Source organism: Simochromis diagramma, unplaced genomic scaffold, assembly GCF_900408965.1.
Source record: "Simochromis diagramma unplaced genomic scaffold, fSimDia1.1 OVJJ01000361.1, whole genome shotgun sequence".
Taxonomy (NCBI): domain Eukaryota; kingdom Metazoa; phylum Chordata; class Actinopteri; order Cichliformes; family Cichlidae; genus Simochromis; species Simochromis diagramma.
The window spans coordinates 17394218-17414956 of NW_024386860.1; the positions used below are offsets into that span (position 1 = coordinate 17394218).

General features: G+C 42.3%; 2 protein-coding genes across 4 annotated transcripts; both read left to right on the plus strand.

Moving 5' to 3' along the window:
• The first annotated feature begins 108 nt into the window (after positions 1-108).
• On the plus strand, positions 109-6881 carry LOC120732956 (lysosomal thioesterase PPT2-A-like). The gene is made up of 8 exons (XM_040030885.1): positions 109-405; positions 2673-2825; positions 3046-3141; positions 3269-3376; positions 3457-3540; positions 3621-3705; positions 4476-4530; positions 5693-6881. Exons 1-8 carry the CDS (start codon positions 237-239, stop codon positions 5834-5836), a joined length of 894 nt encoding a protein of 297 aa, XP_039886819.1. The 5' UTR covers positions 109-236; the 3' UTR covers positions 5837-6881.
• Positions 6882-7490: 609 nt separating this feature from the next.
• On the plus strand, positions 7491-20732 carry si:ch73-95l15.5. Of its 3 annotated transcripts, none has more exons than XM_040030882.1 (11): positions 7491-7589; positions 11784-12010; positions 12084-13090; positions 13314-13460; positions 15352-15432; positions 16448-16552; positions 16814-16963; positions 17241-17399; positions 18135-18287; positions 18847-19038; positions 19866-20732. In XM_040030882.1, the coding sequence occupies exons 2-11, from the start codon at positions 11839-11841 to the stop codon at positions 19968-19970; spliced, it is 2271 nt and encodes a 756-aa protein (XP_039886816.1). In that variant the 5' UTR covers positions 7491-7589; positions 11784-11838; the 3' UTR covers positions 19971-20732. The 3 variants fall into 3 exon arrangements, with proteins under 3 accessions (XP_039886816.1, XP_039886815.1, XP_039886817.1); XM_040030881.1 differs by lacking the exon at positions 7491-7589 and adding an exon at positions 7603-7798; XM_040030883.1 differs by lacking the exon at positions 7491-7589 and adding an exon at positions 7603-7798 and having other exon boundaries at positions 13317-13460.
• The last annotated feature ends 7 nt before the right edge of the window (positions 20733-20739 follow it).

A 20739-nucleotide genomic window follows, 5' to 3' on the forward strand; every position in this document is an offset into this window, starting at 1 on the left:
CGATGGGGTTCAGACCGTTGAATGTTGAAGGGGTGTGATTCTGTAAAAGCGGATGTGGCCTGTGGAAAAAATACATGTGTATAAAGAGGAAGCAGCTCGCGCTCATGTATGGTTGTTTGTCAGTATGAAGAGAGCCGTAGTCCCTCATCGGCCGTATTAACGACACCACCTCAGGTCAAAGTCCTCGGGATCATCTACAGCCCCCCTCACTGCTTCTCACCTGTATCCGGGCGGAGATGAAGTGTCCACGGGTAGCCGCAGGGTCGCGTGGCCCGATGCTGCTGCTGCTGCTGCTGCTGGTGGTCGCAGGTGTTTGCGTGGACAGCTATAAACCAGTCATCATCGTGCATGGCATCTTTGATGGACCACAGCAGTTCCAGAACCTGTCAAGGTTCATAAAGAAGGTAGGACCGCGCACAGCGTGCGATATCTCTGCTGCAGAACAACAAGGCTCGAAAACAGCTCCAAATGCGTCAGAGCCGCTTTATTTACCACAGGAATTAAAAGTGGTGTATTATTCGTGCTTGTGGTGCTGTCTTTACTTTAACAAGTTTGTTTTGTGCAAACTTGTTAATGATATGTGCACAAAGACTCACGGGCCTGTTAATGTTCGATATTAGATTCTCAATGCGGTCCTGTTGTGTCCACGGTTGCGTTTAGACTTTGGTTTTTCGGGGATGTGTTTCTGGTGGAAGTGTTTAGCTATTAACGGACCGCAGGACTCGGGCTCAGTGATTAACGTCTCCAGGCCAAGTTCATGTTCAGAGTAGCTGTTCAAATTTAAAACCAGTTTTCCTGCGTTGTCTCTAAAGCGGTACTAAAAACTGCGTACAAGCATGTTTACATATTTATTATAAAATAATGAAAATGTGTTTTCAAGTTCGAGGCTTGTCCTCATTTGCACACGCAGTCAAAACAAGTTTGTATCATTTTCTCGGTTGACTTTCAGTAACTTTGGGGCAACAAGTCTGCATATTTTTCGACTAAAGCCAACTTTATCAAACATTACAGTTCACAACAGTGATTTTATTTTATTTTTTTAATAATAAATAAACTGGTACTCACACAGAGCTTTCCTGTTCTATTTGAGCATTAAAAACCTTTTCAGGTGCTTTTAACCGAACTAACACTCACACTCTTATGGATGCTGGGATCCAGCCGCCAAGCTGTTGATTGATAGAGAACAATGCTAAAAGGGGGTAAGTCTGATCATTAAGTACTAGTTATTAGAACTCAATGATCACGCTTAAAGATTTACTTCTTTGACTTACATTTCAAGTTAAAAGACTTTGAAATGATTACTTTTTAAACTGGATTTGCTCCGAGTATCTTTTGCACGGGATGTTCTGACTGTATTCTGTCACCGCAGCAGGCAGATAATGTGCTTATGATTCTATGCTTGTTATTATTCATCCAAAACCATATAAACTACAGTTGTGCGCTCGACTGTTGTTTGATCCTTTCCAAAGACGAATGAAAAGCCCCCAAAGTGTCTCTTGTAAGTGAGCAATAGGAAGGAATATCTCATTAGTCATGATATTAGATCACGTGTTCAGTCTGTTCAAGCAGCCTTAAAAGTACTAAATGGTTTTATTGAGGCTTTGCACAGAAACACTGTGCAGCCTTTTTCATGGACTTTTCCAAGGCTGTTGACACTGTAGATCATGTGAGTGGTTCAAAGATGATCTTTCCAACAGAACTAAGTGTGTGAATGCTGAACGCATCACCTCTTGCTTCCTTGATGTGGTTGAAGGTGTTTCCCAGGGATCAATTCTGGGGCCAATATTGTTCACCTTATATGTTAATAATATGTTAACCCGTTCATGTATAGTGGTCACTACAGTGACAGCTATTCAAAGGCTGTTTTCTTGTATTTGTGTCAGTGTCGATGGCATACTTGCACATAAACCTCTACACTGGACACTGATGTGTCACTCCACACCACCCACTGGTCCTTTAATGTTACTATAGATGTATGACGTGTTTCATTGTAATTATTCTTATTTAAGCCTGTCATGCATGAATTATGACAACCTCAATCAGAGTTTTTCTTAAGTGTTTTTATTCATGTTTAATTCCTAAAGATGAATAAAAGTGCTTAAAAAATCTGGATCGAGGTTTTCATAATTCATGCATGACAGGGTTAATAATCTCGATCAACATAAAAATTCATGCTCTGTAAAAATTTACGTGTCATGTGTTTTAGTGCTGTTGTTGTCCAGGTTGGCCGTGTAAAGGACATAATAAATCTCAGTGGGTCTTTCCTGGTTAAACAACAATCTGTTTGTGTGTAAATTGAACTGGTTGGTATTTCCTCAACGGTACCTGAATCCACCAAATGTTCAACACGCAAATCAAGAGCTTCTATCCTACTGTAGGTTCAAGGCAGAATTTTGTATTTCAAGTAGGAATAAAATACTTAAAATGATATTGGACTTGATAACATATCAGATAAAAAAAAAACAGTGAAGTGAAAATCAGCAAATGGTTTCCAGTTAGCGATTTCTGTTCCTCTGTGTCTTTCATTTCCTCAGGATCAGTTTTGACTTAAGAGTTCTGCATTCGAGCACCTGGCTGAAGATTTATGACAGCTGATGTTCCCCCTCATTGTGCCAAAAGTTTTACTTCCACTTCAATTTCTTTTGCAACTTCTTTTTTTTTTTTTTAGAGGTTGCATCCAGGCACTGAGGTCACAGTGATTGACTTGTACGACGACCTGTTGAGTCTGCAGCCGCTGTGGAAGCAGGTCCCAGACTTCAGGCAGTCCTTCAACTCCATCATGAAAAATGCTCCTGATGGTGTCCATCTTCTGTGCTTTTCACAAGGTGCTCCTAACAAAAGCATAGGGTTACATCATTGGTTAGGTTTAGGCAAGTTTAGGTAAAAATACGACACATCACACTCTTCCACTTCTAGCCGCTGGTTCATCTCTATCGTAGTACGCAGTAGTTATATAGAGAAACTGCATAATAGTGAGGACTGATGAATTTAAGGTAGAAATTTCTGAAGCTGAGACTCATTTTTAGTCTCTTTTTTTCCATGAAGGTGGTCTAATTTGTCGAGCACTTCTCTCCACGACTCCCAACCACAACGTGCACACCTTCATTTCACTGTCATCCCCACTGGCTGGACAGTACGGAGGTCAGAGAGCTTTTAAAAACTTGTCTGCATAAGCTTCAACATTTAAAGAATGTGAGCTTTTTAACACACTTCTCAATAGTCACCAGGATGTTTAAGATGAACTTGATCTTATCCTCTTACTCCACAGACACAGACTACCTGCAGAAGGTATTCCACAAAACCTTAAAGAAGAATGTGCATTTTATCTGCTACAACAAACTCGGTCAAAAAGTGTCTATTTGTGACTACTGGAACGGTGAGAAAACAAGAGTTCTTCAGATTTAACTGAAGACAGTCTGCACATTTACTGAAAGATAAAACATATTTTGTCCACAGACCCTCACCAAAGACTCAGCTACCTGCGGAACAACATCTTTCTGCCTCTCCTTAATGGTGAACGACCTCACAGTGACATGAAAGGTACTGGATCTGGTTTAGTCATCATATGCACTGGTTAGCGCGAAAACAAACGTTCATGCCTTTGGCTTTTCCTTTCACAGCGTGGAGGGAAAACTTCCTGCAAATCGAGAAGTTGGTGCTAATTGGAGGACCGGATGATGGTGTCATCACACCGTGGCAATCAAGGTCTCACTGTCATCAGCTTTACAGCGCACACTCTTTGTTCTCTTTCATTTACATTTTATAAATGAGAGGTGGCTCATTATGTCACACTGACGAGACTGTTTGAAAAAAATCGACCCATCAATTTCCTTCTGTTGGCTTTTAATCAATCGAAAAAATCCTGACATGAATTTTGGAGGAACTAAATTTCCTGTCGTGCATTCTGCTGCTTGTGGGCCACAAAGCAGCACTTTATGTGATGGTCACCTTAAGATGCATGTCGGTCCTTTTCAATATTGGATTCAAAGTACAATATTTGTATTCAGTTGCACTCAGGTCAGTCAGGTCCCACCTTCAGACTCACAAACAGTTCCTTCCCCTGAGCCATTCATCCCCCCACTCACCTCACCGCTCTGAGCCAGGGTCTGAGTAACCCTCATCACTCAGGCCAGACCAAGTCTTTTCTTTGCACTTTGCAACTGTCTTCTTCTCAGATGTGTGCCTTTCTCTTATGTTTGTGCACATTTCTTCTGATTGCTATTTATTCCTGCTGTCTGCTAATAAAACTTTATTCCAGAACAGTTATGTGGAGCACACACAATTTCGTTATACATGTACAATGACAATAAAGGGCTATCCTATCCTATCCTATACTAAAACTGTAAAGATACTCAGTTTGGAGACAACAACGTTTTTACCAGCAGAGCCTTCGATGTGTTTGCAAAGTGATCAGTTTGTGGTAAAAGTTATGAAACATCTTTACCTGAAACAACTGTTTCCTTTTTTCTCTGCAGCCACTTCGGATTCTATGACAGCAGCGAAAACGTCGTAGAAATGCAGAAGCAGGAGGTCAGTGGCAAACTGAAGTGCTGCCTGTACAACACACTTCATTTTTATTGAGGTGTAGCTAAAAACACAGTCCTGCTGTAGGTTTTCACTTAATGACTGACATAATATTAAGTCTGTTACAGAGGTGTTGATTCAGCTTTGTGGAAATTGGTGGTGTTTCTTAGTTGTGCTGCATTATACAGTCCATGTTTTATTTATGAATTGAGAATAGATGGATGGATGTGTGGCAAAGCTGAATCGTTTGTCTGCTGTATCTTATTATCTCATAGCAGAGCTACTTTTAGTGACATTCACTGCATGCAAGTGTGGCAGGATATTATACACATTTTCTTTAACACACACACAAATGTTGAAGGGAGGAAATTAAGGATGAACAGATCATTTTATTAACAAAATAAAATTACTCAGGGTGGTTGATGGGGAGGGAGTGGTGGTGGAATTGAGGCTGAAAGGAAGGTGGCTCAGTCTGCTGAGGAGAGATGAAGGGAGAGACGGGTGGAGCTAGGTGCAGAGGTTTCAAAGCTGAGCCAGAGGAGGAAGAGGAGGAAGAGGAAGAAGGCAGAGGCTGGAGTCAGGCAGGGAACAGAACGTACAATTTGTGCAGATGCTCCAAAGGTAGGAATACTTCATTTTGGAGTTCTCCTCCCACCAACATGTTCCAGCAGCGTATCACACCTCTATCATGCATCACAGGTAAAAAATGCTTTAGAAAAGGGATGCGCCTGTGCGTCTTCAGTCGTAGCTCCTGCAGCAAGCCTCCTCTGTTGTCTGTCACCAGACGTGTTTTAGGAATCGAGACGTTCTTCAAAATGGGGTAATGAGATTGTTTTCTGGATAAACAGGTAGGAGGATCGAAGGGGCACAAATGTGAGAAATGAGAATGAGCACACAAAGAAAACCAGAAGTAGGCACAGGAAGTTTAAGAAAGAACTCAAAACTAAAGGATGTTACAGAGACCAACACAAAAAGGCTCCTCCTGCTGGACTGCTGTGTTAGACTGCTCTCTTGTAGAGAATAAAATGTTAGCTGAATGTATTTTATTGCAAATGTGTTAAACTAAACTTGGATTTTTTTAATATCTCTACTATTTTCACTGCAGACCCTCCACTGTGTTCATTCAAAAACACAACTTGAATCATGTCATTTCCTTCTGCTCTCTCAGTTTTACCTGAACGATGCGTTTGGGCTGAAGACGCTGGACCAACGTGGCGACTTGGTGACGTGTGTTCATTCGGGGGTGAAGCACACAACCTGGCACTCCAACTTCACAGTGTTCAGGAACTGCATGGAGAAGTGGCTCACATAAAAACTCTCCAACAGTAAAACCGTGGACGTCCGTCCAGATGTGAAAACTTTTTGTGCAATCAAAGAAAACAATGATTTAACTCCTGTCTGTGCAAATGTGCAGGATTTGTGCTTACTGCACTATTCATACTGCACAACTGACTGCTGTAATTTTTTTTAAAAGGTTTTTATTTTATTAACATGATTTGCTTATATACGTGTATATGTTGCATTTATAATCAGCTTTCAGGTTATGATGAACTATCTCTTTATAAGCCATCTTATTTAATGTTTTAATGTTTTCCACTGATCAGTGTTGATAATAATTATCTATGAAACATCTTTTAAACTGTTGTTTTTGTCTGATTCACAGAAAGTGCATTTTGTACACAGCCAAAACTTTGTGATCTTTTTTTTGTACCTTGAGAAGTCCTTCATGGAAATGTCTTGAATATTGAGCGTAGCTGCTGCTCTCATTTCTCATTCTGTACATCCTCACTTCCGCTCCGTGCACCTTCAGATGGCGGTGTAAGGGCAGGAGGTGAGCAAGATATACAAGGAGAGAGGAAGTAGTATACTCAGGAGTACAGAGTATAGCTAAATGAGACTTCCTGTCCACTGTGTGCTTACTGTCAGTATCACACCCACGGTGGTGAAGAATTGGCTGTATGCATAGCTGAGCTCCTGATTAATCACTCAGTGCCCTCTAGTGTAACTGTATTGTAATTTATAACAATGTATTTATATCAAAGCTATTTCCTAGTTTCCTCTTCATGAGGTGCATTTCATAACTGCATTAACATATTTCATGAGAACTTGCACCTCTGCAATGCTTGGTCTGGTTCCCCCAGACTGTACAGTCCAGCTAATGACCTGAATGACTTTATTATATGAACTTTTTTCTAAAGTGCATTCTCAGAAATTTCTCATATTTTCATGCTTTTCTGTGACTTTAACTGCAGATTTATGACGCTACCTACGATTGTCAAATTTAGCTTTGCTCATAAGAATAGAGACTTAATTACTTTTGAATGTAAACCAGCAAATAATGCTTCTGCCAAACTTTTCTCCAGCGTCTAGTTGAAGTCGTTATTGTAAGTCAACATATTTTCAGCATATTTAAAGCGCAGCGCTGTGATGAAATTGAATCTAGTTAAACAGCAGTGAAAATCTAAACCGGCTCTTTGACCTGGCTTAGATTTTACATGCAGTTTGTCCCACTGCTGCTGACACTTCACCCATGATTAGATTAAAGCGTCATGGTGGAGTGTGATCAGTCACTTAATCCAATTCATTTTCTCCAACAAGAGTTACTGATTCAGAATCTCACTTTAAATTGTGATTAGCTAATATATTTTTCATTTCATTTCATTTTTATAGGAAAAAATTCAATATATTTAATCTTCCATACGCAGTTTTTTCCCCTCATAATTATTTCTTACATCCAGATTAGATTCTGTGACAGAATAGCATAAAAATGACTTAGTATTTGACCCTGCAGCTGAATTACTAAAAAGGTGGATCTGCAATAATTAATGATTTTAGATCCACTTATTGTGTAACACTACTACTAACGAGTGTTAAATATATAAATAAAAACACATAAAAAGTACAGTAATGCTAAAATTAAAAATGCTTCCATAACAGAAAGGCCGATTGCGTGTCTCATTACATTAGTGAAAGCAGGCGTGGTAGTGGGCCTACGAGTCAGCGCAGAGCCACACGAGAGCAGTAACGATCTTTACTGACTCGCTCCAGCTGTTGCTCTTTAACAGGTATGACCGGTGACGTCACTAAGGTGACACCCACCTCTCCTCCTCCCCTCCGGTGTGTTGCAACGCAGCTCCGGCTCAGTTCCCGGTGGAGATTTTTCTGGTTGGAAATCTTTTGTGTCTCCTGCTTCTTTCTTTCTGTCGCGACCATGAAGCTTTCCGCCGGCTCTTTCAAACCTTCCTCCCTCTGAGAGGCCCGCAGGACTTTCAGCGTAAGTTGACACCGATTCGAAAACGTTCCCGTGGATTTGTCCCGTGCTGGATCAACTACGCTGCTTTCACGTTGAATCTCTGGACCTCGGTAGCTTAAAATAGAGGCAGATAGACGGAGTTGAAATGTTTTCCACTGGATGGGGATGGGTTTCCTTTTTGGAAACATGTTGTGGGACAGGCTGGGGTTTAAAACAGCTGAGCGCCCTTTGAAGGGCGAAAGCTGGAAAGACAGATTCATTCATCGACAGTCTGGCTGCACTTCACTGTCAGCGTGGCTCAAGGTCGACGTGTCCCGCCCTGTGGGGAGCTACTGTAAACAGCCTGTAGCTGCAGACAGCACAGGGCTCAAAACATCCACGGAGGGAACAGAAAGCTGTAAATCAGAGCACCAGTCAGGCTGCTGATAATGTCAGAACGAGTCGTGCTAAGTGTGAAGGCAGCTGGAAAATGCAGACAATTCTCAGCCATCCATTTAAACTTTAAGTTAGGCACACCGTTGCCTATGATGAATGTTGTGCCAGAAGAAATTCATTACCTTCTCAGTAAGCTAGTATGCCACTGTGATAGTGGAACTAGATCAATATACTGTAATCTGCAGGGAGGATCCCCAGGGGAAGAATGACGATTGGAGTGAACTTGTAGATGAACAGGTGTTGGTAGGTATGGTGATAAGGAGGTGCAGAAGGACAGATGGTAGTAGTTTGTGCCAAAAGGCTGGACATGGCTAAAGTGAACATTTCATCAAGACAGAAGGCTTTATGTAACAGTGGGGGAGTATATCTTATGCAAAAGGAACAGTCGGAAAGACAGAATGCAGCTGGGCAGGACTGGGTGTCTGCAGGCTGTAGGGTGGCTTTGAAAATGAAGAAGAGAAAGCAAATGAAGGCAGAGGCAAGGATTAAATGGTGGAAGATGATTCAGTGTGGAGCTGGCACAGGCCCTGGGTGATAGGAAAGAGTTACCAAATGACTGAGGAAGCACAGCAGAAGTTTCTTTGGCCGATCCTCTGGGCAGAGGGCTGAGGACAAGAAGACTTGGTGGTGGAATGAGGAAGTACAAGAAGGTATTCGAGGAAAAAATGGTATAGTCAGGGAGATTAAGTCTGTAGACAGAAGTACTAAAAAGCTAAGTGTACAGCAAAGGAAAAGTAAGTTTTGTTTGAGGCTGAACACTAAGGAAGGAGATAAGGACTTGTAATGGTTGGCTAGGCAGAGAAGTCAAGTTAGAAAGGATGTGCAGCAGGTTAGAGTGATTCAGAATAGAGATGGAACTTTCATAACATTTTAAGAGAGTGTGCTAGGAAGATGGGAGAAGTACTTTGAGAAGCTGATGACTGAAGAACAGTGTTGGTCAAGTTACTTGAAAAAAGTAATCAGTAACTAATTACTGATTACTTCCCCAAAAGTAATCCCGTTACTTTACTGATTACTTATTTTCAAAAGTAATTAATTACTTAATTACTTAGTTACTTTTTAAAAACACGATTTACAACCTGAAGAGGTGATAAAGTGATAGATCTTTCAGCCCAATTCTACTTTTTCTGCATAATCCATCATACAAAATGTAATCAAATGGAAAAGTATATTTTTTAACTTGTTTTATTAGTTTTAATCTTTTAACTTTATGCATGAAGCAAACATTTAATTATATGCAACATTCTCTGACTTGAATAAATTAGTTTAACATTTAAACCTATTTTCTGCACATTCCAGCACATAAAATAAAATATTTTTTTGTGTTTACACTCAGTCTTTCAAATAGATGCAAGTAAAACACAGCAGAAAATAAATAAAGTCAAAGACTCAGCGGTCCTGTTGCTCTATTTTCACCTGTAAAGCAGGAGTGGGGTAGGCGGAGGTTTACCCTGGTGCAGGTGTGCCGCGGTCAGTGGAAGAATCCGTGAGTTTCTCTGAGTTTCCCATTACCTCGTAGCTACTCGGTGCTTGTTTGGAAGTTTAGGGTTTTTTTCGCTGTAAAAAGTAGTTTTCTTCCCACGCACAGCGGACACTAATGTTTTTGTCACTTTTTATGGAATCAAACTCAAAGTAAGGTCAGTACTTCCACGCTTTAAACGCTGCACGCTCATACTCTCTCTGCACTCGATATATGATCCATTGTTGATCTGCACACAGCTGTTGTCACGAACGTCGCACTCGCTTACGTCACTGTCATGAGACATTCTGGCAAAAAAATCACGGTTTTAGTAACGCAGTAACATAGCGTTCCTACGGGAAAGTAACGGTAATCTAATTACCGTTTTTGCAATAGTAATCCCTTACTCGTTACTAGTTGAAAAAAGTAATCAGATTACAGTAACGCGTTACTGCCCATCTCTGCTGAAGAAAATGAGAAAGAGAGGAGGTTACTAGGATGGATGGAGGAAAGCTAGAGAATGAGGAAGTGCAGAGGATTAAAAGAAAGTGAGGGCAGCTATGAAGAGTGTAAAGGTGGTTTGCCCCGATGACAAACCTGTGGAGCTATGGTGATGTCAGAGACAGCAGTTAAGTTTCTAATCGGATTGTTCAACAGAATCTTGGATCTACTCATCCATTTCAACAATAAGGTTGATGTGCAAAGTTGTAGTAACAGAAGGATGAAGATGATGAGCCACACACTAGAGATATGGGAAAGAATTGTTGAAGCTAGGTTAAGAAGAGAGGTGAGCATCAGTGCGGCTTCATTCTGAGAAAGAGCTCCACACACCTGATGTTTACTTTGAGAGTGTTGATGGAGAAGCATAGAGAAGAGAGGGTCAAAGGTCGACAGGTGAGGCAAGGCAGAAGTCTCTGTATCATGTTGTCAGACAACACTGTGACCTGTAGTTGGAGTAGGTGGAGGTATGCTGTGGACAGAAGAGGAGTGAAGGTCAATAGAACCAAAACCGAATACGTGTGTGAAGGAGCGGGATTTAGGTGGTGCGGTGAACATGCAAGGAGCAGAGACAATGAAAGTAGCTGTTTAAATACCTGTTGTTGAGAATGCAGGCAGGGTGGAGTGGGTGGAGACGGGCGTCAGGGTGATTTGTGACAGAAGGATAGCAGGCAGAGAGAAAGGGAAGGTTTTACGATATGGTAGGGAGACCTGCTGTGAGACGGTGGCGCTGAGCTGGTGGCGGAGTTGAAGGTGTTAAAGCTGTCATTGGGAGCGACGGCTCAGGTCGAGCATTTTTGAAACAAAGTTAGAGAGACGAGGCTGAGGTGGCTTAGACATGTGCACGGGAGGGATGGTGGATATGATGGAGGAAGGATGTTGAAGATAGAGCTGCCAGGCATTTATGGATGTAGTGATGGAGGACAAGCAGAGGGTGTGACAGAGGAGGAAGCCAAAGAAGAAGACTGTAATCTGCAGAGCCCTCAAAGTACACTAACATAATTATTTTCTGTTGACACAAAGAAACCAGCTTGAGCGTCTCCTCGTTATGTAAATCCAAACATCATAAAAATGCAGAAATGTTGAGATGTGTGAAAATGATATATATCAAATAAAGAATTGGAGAATGGAGAAAAAGCTTCTCTACACAAGGAACAAGGGTGGAAAAATACTAATGTGTGTTATGTTTGGATCCTCAAGCTGCAATTACATTAAAACTCACATGGTCCTGTAGTGGAAATCACTTTGTGGGCTTACAACAGACCAGTGCTGGAACCATAAATGGAAGTTAAAACTCCACCAAGCAAAACAAAAAGAGGCCAGGACCCCAGCAGCCCTCTCTGGGCCTCGTTGGTGATGGAGTGGGTGGAAGTAAAAGCTTCCTGTGGTCTGATCAATCAAAATCCAAAATTGTGTTTGAAAATCTTGGAATTTTTGCCCTCCAGGCCAAAAAGGAAATGGATCCAGCTTATGTGTGTAGTTCAAAAGCAAACTTTGTTCTACCTAATATTGATCACACAGTGTTCACAACACCAGGCCTTCAGTAGTAAATGATGAGAATTTCCATCAGTGTCTGTATGAAACATTTGAGCTAAATTCTGCTTTAATTTACAGTTTCCTCGTCTATTGGACAACAAGGGGAAGAAGTCCATCCATCCATCTGTCCAAGATGTCCTCCAGAAGTAAAAATGACCAGTGCCAAATATGTGGCGGAGCTCTCCAGGGAAACCAACGGCGGTGGCTGTTTGGGGGCCAGAATAAGAAAACTGGTCAGCCTCGGACCCCAACAGGGTCGTTGAGAGGAGGGAGCCGGTCCCAGTCATCACAGAGCAGCTCCTGGGGTGAGTATAGAGCTTAATAAATGCTTAACATATTGTAATAGTGTAAAAGTAAACATTTTGTTTCTCTTCACAGGCAGCACGTTATCTCTTGGTTCCTCCGTTTCTCTCTCCAAGTCCCTGATGTCCGTGAGCTCCCCCTCCAAGAGCGTGGATCTGCTCACGGTGTTGACCCACATACTGGGGCAGTCTGTACCACGGGGCGGCGGGCAGGGGGAGTTTGTATGTGGCAAATGCGTGTGCCTGCTAGAACGCGTGTTCAAGTTTGACACGGTCATAGCCAGGGTGAGGGTGCTTTCGTCTGAGCGCCTTCAGAAGCTGACGCATGAGAGGGACAAAATCAGACAGTGGGTGCGCCAAAACTACTGCCACAGGCATCTGCAGGACTTTCAGAGCAGGAGCAGCACCAGCGAGGAGGAAGGAGAGGTGGAGAAGGAAGGCTACAGGGAGATGCTCAAGGAGAATATGGCGCTCTCAGAGTACGAGTGCTGGTCAGAGAAGTGGGACACGTGTCCGTATTTTATCAGAACGGGGAAAAGATGCAGAAAAGGGAAGGGGTGCGAAGGTTGCGATTCCTTACGGGTGTCCGACTCTGATTACGAGTCAGTTTGTGGGGTTCCTCGTCACATGCCTTTCCAGCCCTTCTCCCCGTTGTCCCAGGATAGATCCCAGAGCGTGCCCCTCCACTGGCAGAGGGTGCCATCCGTCAACTCCAGCCCAGCCTCCCTGGCAGGGTCCAGTCTCTCGTTACGAGCTCCTTCCCACACGGAGTCCATTCAGTCTCTTGATTCTCTGGACGGGAATGACCCCTTTGATTCAGCAAGTGATCAGTCAGTCAACTTCATGCTGAGAGAGCTGAGAAGTATTGGAGGGAAGCCGGTCAGTTCGCCATCAGGAAGTAAAATCCCCGTTCTGGGCAAAAGGGATGGGAGGTACCTGGGAAAAATCGAGGAGACTGCATCACCCACAGTGACCAGGGTGCTGAACTTTAGGGATGTGGAGAACGGAGGGGATGAAACGGATGAAGAGAATGGGGATGTCCTAACATTGCTGAGGGACGAGTTCATGCCTCTTCACCGTGAGGTGAGTGTGCTGTAGAAGATCATGCAGGCCTGGATGAACTTTGAGCAGTTGCCATGTGTGCTAGTAGCTGTAAATATTGACCGTGGCTGCAATAGTTTATCCAGGAACAGCTGCAGCTTGTCCAAACGTCCAACATGATTAGAATTACGCGCGTTACTTTTCTTTGTGTATTGCATAATAGCCCACACCGTGTTTATTGTGAGGCTTTTTTATTTTATTTTAGAAGACTGCTGATAGAGTTCATCATGGTATCCGGCACCTAAAAGGCCAACTTGACCAAGCTGCATCCCGCATCAGGACCCTGGAGGCTGAGCTGAAACATGGGAGAAGCAAACAAGTGGAAGTCAACGGATCACAAGACTGGGCCCCTGTAAGCTTTCAGTTTGTTCTTTAGATGTTGAATAATAAAATGAATCCAGTTTTCAGTTTGAAAAACTGGTCGGCAGGGCCTGTAAGAAAACTGTCCTACTTCTCACTCAATTTGTGACCTCATTGATCTGACACGCTCATTTGATAGTCCTTTATAACGCAGCATCACGTTCATTTGATAAATTATGGTAGGACCGTAACATCGTCCTACTTTAATTCACATGGATGATGAAGTGGGTCATCGGTGTCTTCGAAATTCATAATGTCCGAGTTGAAAAAACAAACAAAAAGATGGCAACAGTCAAAATTTAAAAGGTGCAGCTTCAGATTGGGATGTCACAGTGGGTAATGTCACAGTGGCATCACACAGTTTTCTGATTGCCATCATTTCTCTTGTGGATATGAAAGCAAAAGCAAAGCCAGGTGGCTTCGGTAGTCCAAAGGCCAGATTTACTAAGTACTGGTATCTAGACTAGCTTGAAGGGTAAACTGAACGGAGATGCTGCTGATATTGTGATTTAAGAGATATTTATTTATTACCACAGAGTTATTTTTATCCGCTGTCACACGAGGTAAATGTCTCCAGCCTTTTATTTCTAAGAAGAAAAACAGGTTTATTGCAGCAGAGTGACACAGCAGCTCCTCTGTCACATGTGCAAACAGCTCCGTGAGCCACCCTGCGAGTGTTGACCGAGTACAAATATAGCATTATGAAAGGAATGGAGGTTGGGTGGTTGGTTTTGTATCAGTGCAGGGTGTGTCTACATTTCCTCATTTTCAGGTGCACATAAAGACACGCACAACACAAACACACTCGCAGCCTCTCACTGGAATCTTCCCCGACCGGTGGAGTTTGCCCCGGGCTCGGTAGTCTTATGATAGAGGATATCATTAACCGGCCTCATGACCTGTCACAGCCAGGCTGCTGTGTTCACATGGTGAACATTATTAATAATTAATGTGAAATCTCTGAAAACAGCAGCAGGTTTAAACGTGCAGTAACTGACATTTAAGTTACTAATTTATCCCCGAGCAGTTACAGTTTATTTTGTTTTTGTTCTCTTTCCAGGAAACTGATGTTTTTAAATTCAGTTCTCTCTCTTTTAGCTTTCTTTGATCTCCAGCAGCTCTTGAGGGAAGAATTTTCCTCATGAACAGTTTTCAGCTTTTTTATGTTCCATTAAAAAGCTGAAAACTGCCTCCTGCTGCTTCTGGCTTGTAACTGGAAGAAATGAGCTGAACTGAAACATAAATGAATACAGTCACAACAGCCACCTATTTTCTCATGGCCTCTTCATCACATTATATTGAAACTTTTCAGTTTTAAAGCAGTGTTGGGTGATGATAGATCAACAAATGAAGAGCTTTTTTCTCTTTGGAAAGTTTGGTATTTAATTTCTAAGTTTTGGGGATTTGCAAAAAAAACCAAAACAAAGCTGCAAAGTATTAAATTAAATGGATCCTTACAGAAATGAAATAATAAAAAGGACTAAAGTGCTTGTTCTGAGCATATTTAAATATATTTATTAAATGTTTTATGAGTTATCACACAGCAGGTTGGAATAGTTGTAATCGCTGTTTAAACAATGCTGAGAATTTTCAGGGATTACTCTGTAGAAAATAAATCTTGTAATTATTATTATTTTCCTATTAAGTAAATACTTTAAATATTTAATGCGTTTAAGTTCTCAAATAAGAAAATTGGCTTCTCTTTTTTAAAATTATTTTTTAAAAGGAGGTAAACTCTGAGCCAATACCATTTCAAACGCACAACAAAATAATCAATAATGGAAATGGTCGTCTTTAAACTCTCTGATGAGGTACTTGAGTCTGAGCTGTTCCATGGCTCCTCTGTGGCTTTTGAATGAAGCTGTTTGTTCTCTTTCCTCCAGCTGGTCCAGGAGGAGGCGGCTGGCAGCTCCCTGCTGCAGAGCCTCGGCCTCTCCCTGCACAGCCGCGAGCGTCTGATCCAGGTGGGTGAGGTGGAAAGCGTTGCGGCAGCTCGAGCTGCTGCTGCTGAGGCTCCGACTCGAAAGCTCTCTGGAATGTTGTTTTTCTGTGAAGCTGCTGTACGTTTAAAGTGGCAGTGCCAAATCTGTGTGTTCACGAGTGATCGGAGAAAGCTTTCATCACGACTGCCGGTGTTTGTAGCTACTTGTCATGTTGATGATTAACAGCAGGAAAATTTGTGGACTCACAAAAACACGAAACAAAACGGGGCTCACCTAGCAGAAAGATTTTCTTACCTGAGGGTTACTGGAGGATCATGGAGACTGTTAAAGAAAATATTGACATTTATGGTTAAGGATAAAGTAATAGGATGGAGCTTTTCAGTTACTAAAATGATTAAAAGATTATCATTGTCCACATAAAATACAATATGATGATATAATTAGTTGGTTTTACATGTGCTTGTGCACAGAGGCTGCACGTCTCTAGCTTTACACTGGCTCTTTCCCTCTATTCCAGTCTTTATGCTGGGCTAACAAGCTGCTGGCTCCAGCTTACTTTCTCTTTGCCAACTTTATCTGAATCTGAAACTCTTCCATTTAAAATATGCGCATACTTTATATTTTTGCATCTAACACTCAAAGTCTGCTTACTTCAGCCGTTTAATGCAGAAACCACTGAGTAAGACAGTAAATATATGCTACAAAAGGAGAACCATGTCCTGTAAAAGCAGCAGAACCAACATAAAACTGACATTTTCAGCATTATACTTCATTTTCTGTTGATCCGCACCTCTGCCTTCTTTACACTTGAACACAGAGTTGTGGTTTTAAACAGATTTGAGCATGTCCGTGTACCTGCTTCTCACTTGCATCCATATCAAGTCATTGCCTCTGGGTATTGTAGCTCTCTGTAGTATTTTGCTTTAAAAGCTCGCTGTAATCCTCGTTTAGAAAGGATTTCAATCATTTAACATCCAGAAAATGCAGGTAAAATGTTCACGAATGTGTTCACCGACAGATATTTCCTGTCTTCCAGGAGTGCACGAGTCTGATCAGCAGGCTGTGTGTGGAGGAGGGAGCAGGGACTGAGCTGGCCAACAAGCTGACTGAGAACTTGAGAGAGATTATCTCTGACAACAAGGTTAGAGCTGCGCTGTCTGTCATTCTCATGCTGATTGTTGACATTATGGCAAAGCTTGCTCTGCTTATGATGACACATGTTACCCGCTCACTGAAGCACGGCGGTTGTCAGCACAAGCAGGCACATTTTTGCTGGTAGTCAGCAAACTGAGCTCTCGTGTCCCTGAAAGGGTGGAAGTCCTGTGATGGACACTTTTTATTGAGTTCAAAATTCTGTTTATTTTCTGTCGATAAGCTGATTGTTTCATTTTCTGATCTTCAGGCTGCGCTGGAGGCTCTGAGGTCTGAAATAACTGAAAAAGAGAAGAGCACGGAGAAGGAGATCGAGGCTCTGAGGAAGGCTGGACGAGACCGAGAGAGAGACTTGGACACCCTCAACACTGTGCTGCAGTGCAACCAGGACATCATCAGTGTAAGACCACACACTGCCTGTTTGGCTGTGCCTCTATTTCTTTTTGATACGAGGTTAGAGATGCAGGACAACTCGGGGAATATAAAACAATCCTGTCAGCTCCTCTCATGCTGTTTATTTTGCAGGCATGCTCATTCATACATTGCACACATACTGATCTGTTTATCTGGTTACTTTATTTAATTCAAATACTCGCAATTAAACGCAAAACACAACCGCACGCTCAGCACTTTAGTCGCGCTGCATGTACTTGAAGCTCTCTCTGTTTTTGACTCAGGACCTGCGGGTGGCTCTGGGAGAGAAGGAGCAACTGCTGAAGGAGGTGGAGAAAGAGAGGGAATTGTGGAGGCAGAGAGACGGGGCCCTCACTGCTGTCCTGCAGGAGAAGGAGGCTCTCATCCGCACCTTCAAAGAGCAACTGGAGAAAGGGATGGAGGTAATACACCTGCAGCCAAACAAACCTCTCTGAAGCTTCTCCTTTTACTGTCCTGTGGCCGTAAAACACGAGATGTATAAATGTTTTTGCACAGCACTCACAGAAGCAGGGCAGAAAAACCCCTAAAGTAGCCGCGCCCTCCTTAACAGAGTCATTGTGCACAGACAGAATGAACCTGCAGTAGCATCAGCAAATCTAGAAAGTGAGCTAGATTGGTTTCTCTGCGTTAGAATTAGATTATGAATTGAATTTATTGAATTTAATCACTATAATGAAAAAGCTTCGCCTGTATTTAGCATGCACATGAACACAAACACACCCACCAGTCATTAGTGTGCTAACAGTATAATTATGAGCCTGTCTGTGTGCTTATTTAGTCCCCGGGAAACGCTGGGCAATGCCTCCATGCACTGGTGGGCAGTTATCTGAGTTAACTTTGACTAATAACCAAAGCTGCTTCTATGAGGAGCATCAGTCAGATGTGATTAAAACTAGTTAGAAAGGTTCCCCTGCAAGTTTTACTTCCATCAGCATTTTTATGTTTCTGTATTCTCCCCCAGATTTAAAGTCAGGATCTTTTTAGTGCCATGTCTCTCGTATTATTAGGATATGACATGTGGTTTTTTTTTCTCTGTGTGACTGGATGAACTCTGCATTCCTCCCTCTGTACGGCTAAGCTGAGGTTTGTCAGTAAATACTGACTTCAGTAAGTAGAAACGTGTCATTTTCTTCCAGGCTCTCTCAGATTCTGTGACTGGCCAGCAGTCAGGAGGGGGCGGGGCTGAACTGGCAGCTATGTTGAAGGATCAAGAGGAAAGCAGCGCCACCTTGTGCCAGGAGGTCACCAAGCTTACGACGACCCTGCAGGAATACCAGGACATGGTGCAGGTGGGAGATTAGCCCGGCCAGAAGAGTTAATTATTTCAAGTGAATTAGAAAACTGAAAAAGCAAAAAGCCGCTGAGTTTGTGATGAATTTCCACTTTTACCTAATAATTCTGCATTCAAACACACATTCATAGTTTATAATAGATTATAAGACAAACTTTTGAAAATACAGGGAAAAATATTAAATTGTAAACTTTTTAATGTACCAAAAATAATGTGAAAGATTAAGAAAGAAAGATAATTAAGTCCCAGCTTCTCTGATCGAGCGGTTAAACTTCTTTTGAATGCACCTTTCCTACAGGTTAGAGCAAGTGATTTACAGAAATGACAGGAAATTTAAAAAATGGAATAACTGAATAATCTAACCAGTAAAAATGCTGCTCTTCCAAAACAATGTGGTGCTTCGTTTTTTTAGAAATTGCTTCTAATCAGTGCTGGCTGGAAAACCACACTGAAATTTAAAATGAAATCATCGCCATAAGCTGCCTCCGGTTTGTGACCCTAAAGTTCCACATCACAGCCACAACAAATCTGAGCCGTTCATTCTGCTTTTTCACCAGAGTCAGCAGGAGAGTCACAGTCGGACGGTGTCCTCCCTGACGGCTCAGCTCAGAGACGCTCGGCAGGAGCTGAGGGAGAAGGAGAAGAAGAAGAAGGAGGCGGACCGAGCGCTGCAGAACGACAGGGAGGACAGAGAGCGGGGCGAGAGGAGACTCGGGGACAGCCTGGAGAAGAGGGACAAACTCATCGAGGTAAAGAAGCAATTCGTGCCACTCTGCAGCATTTTAGGCAGCTACTCTGAACGCCTCAAATAATAACAAAAGCTTTAAAATATTTTGCATCTGTGTCAAAATAAATATTAAAAAGCTTTTCATCCCCAGGAAGATGCACTTGTGCTGCACATGCCAGTGTCTCAGAACATTTGAGCTTCATTAACAGCTCAGTACCAACACTGTCAGCGTTTGTGCTCAGCCAATGAGAGCGCTGAACCACTTTATGCACCTGGCAGCTTGATTGGAGGCCATGTTTGTTGAATCCACCCATAGATTTCTGTTCAGGACTCTTTCAGTGCCCCATCTGCTCTCTTTGATAATAATACCGATACTTGATGTTTCTTTAATATTTATTATTGGGCAAATAAGAAGAAGTGAGTGAGTGCCAGTGGTTGTGTGTATCCTTGCTGTCATATATGTGAAGACAGAGCACCTGATACAGGGCTTAAGATTTGTAGTGGAAAGCACCGCTGCTTACATCTGCTGCTGGTAGACTCCTCACACTACTGTAGTAAAGAATCTGTTCTTTGTTGCGTTCTTTAGGCTTCGTTTTGATCAAAATATCACAGAAAGTATGGAAACACTGCACTAATTTAGGAACTCCTCGAACTTATGAACCTTTGTTCGTGTTTCCAAACCGCGAGAAGAATCGTTAAGCTCAGACAGGTGGTTTTTGTTTTTTGCTTACCACTTGAATTCAAATATTACTTCTTGGTTAAGTTGTCTTCAGTGTTGTTGTTCGCAGTAGGAGGAGTACAGAACTAACAATGAACTCGCTGTACTTATGAGTGCTCTTCTTTTTAAAGCAAATCCTTTTGGATGCTGAGGAGCGGGACCATCTGTTCAGAGAGCTGCAGCAGAACCTGCAGAACAAACGTGAGCCTTTGACGGCCGTCAAACACACACTGTGATGGAGGAGGAGGCGGAGCCGGGCTGACACACTGCACCGACGCCATGCAAACTCACCGCACAAAGACGGAGGAGCACTTTGCACTTTCCGCACCTCCTTTCTGCCTCCTGAGCATATTTATCTTGGTGTACATTAAGTCTATTTATATTTATCCTCGCAGATTAATGAGACTTGAAGGAAAGAAGCTACTTTTCTCTGTGGAGTGAGTGAGGCGGTGTGATTGTTTTCTGGAAGGGGAAATGTTTGGTGTGTCCTCTTGTGGCTGGATGTTTAATACTTGATTCAGATACGAGCAGATTACTGTATAAATGTGATTTTGAATGTAACGGGTTTAGGCAGTGAGATCGTTTCATGCAGCGGGAACATTTCTGAATGGTGTGATTGTCCTTTAGGACAGGAGCGGGCACAATATCGCTTTAAAAGGTGTTTGTTTTTTTCGGGGGGGGGGGGCTAATTATAATCTTTAAAACTCTTTATGGTGGCGTCTTGTATTCATCTTCTTCCTTAGTACAGAACTGCCTAGTTGCTGTTTACAGTGCTGATGTCACGCTTTGTTAAGTGGAAACGTGCAACCAAAGAAATGTTTTTAACTGTTTTTAATTTTCCATTTTTCTTTGTCTCGCTTTCTATTTTTCTGGAATTATTTTCAACCATCTTTAATGTTTACATGTCTCGTATTGTTGGTCGGGAACTGAGACATTTTTTTTTCCCCCCATTTTTTTGCCTTTTAGCTCAAGAGGATTAAAAACTCTGATCCAAATAAGTTCAGT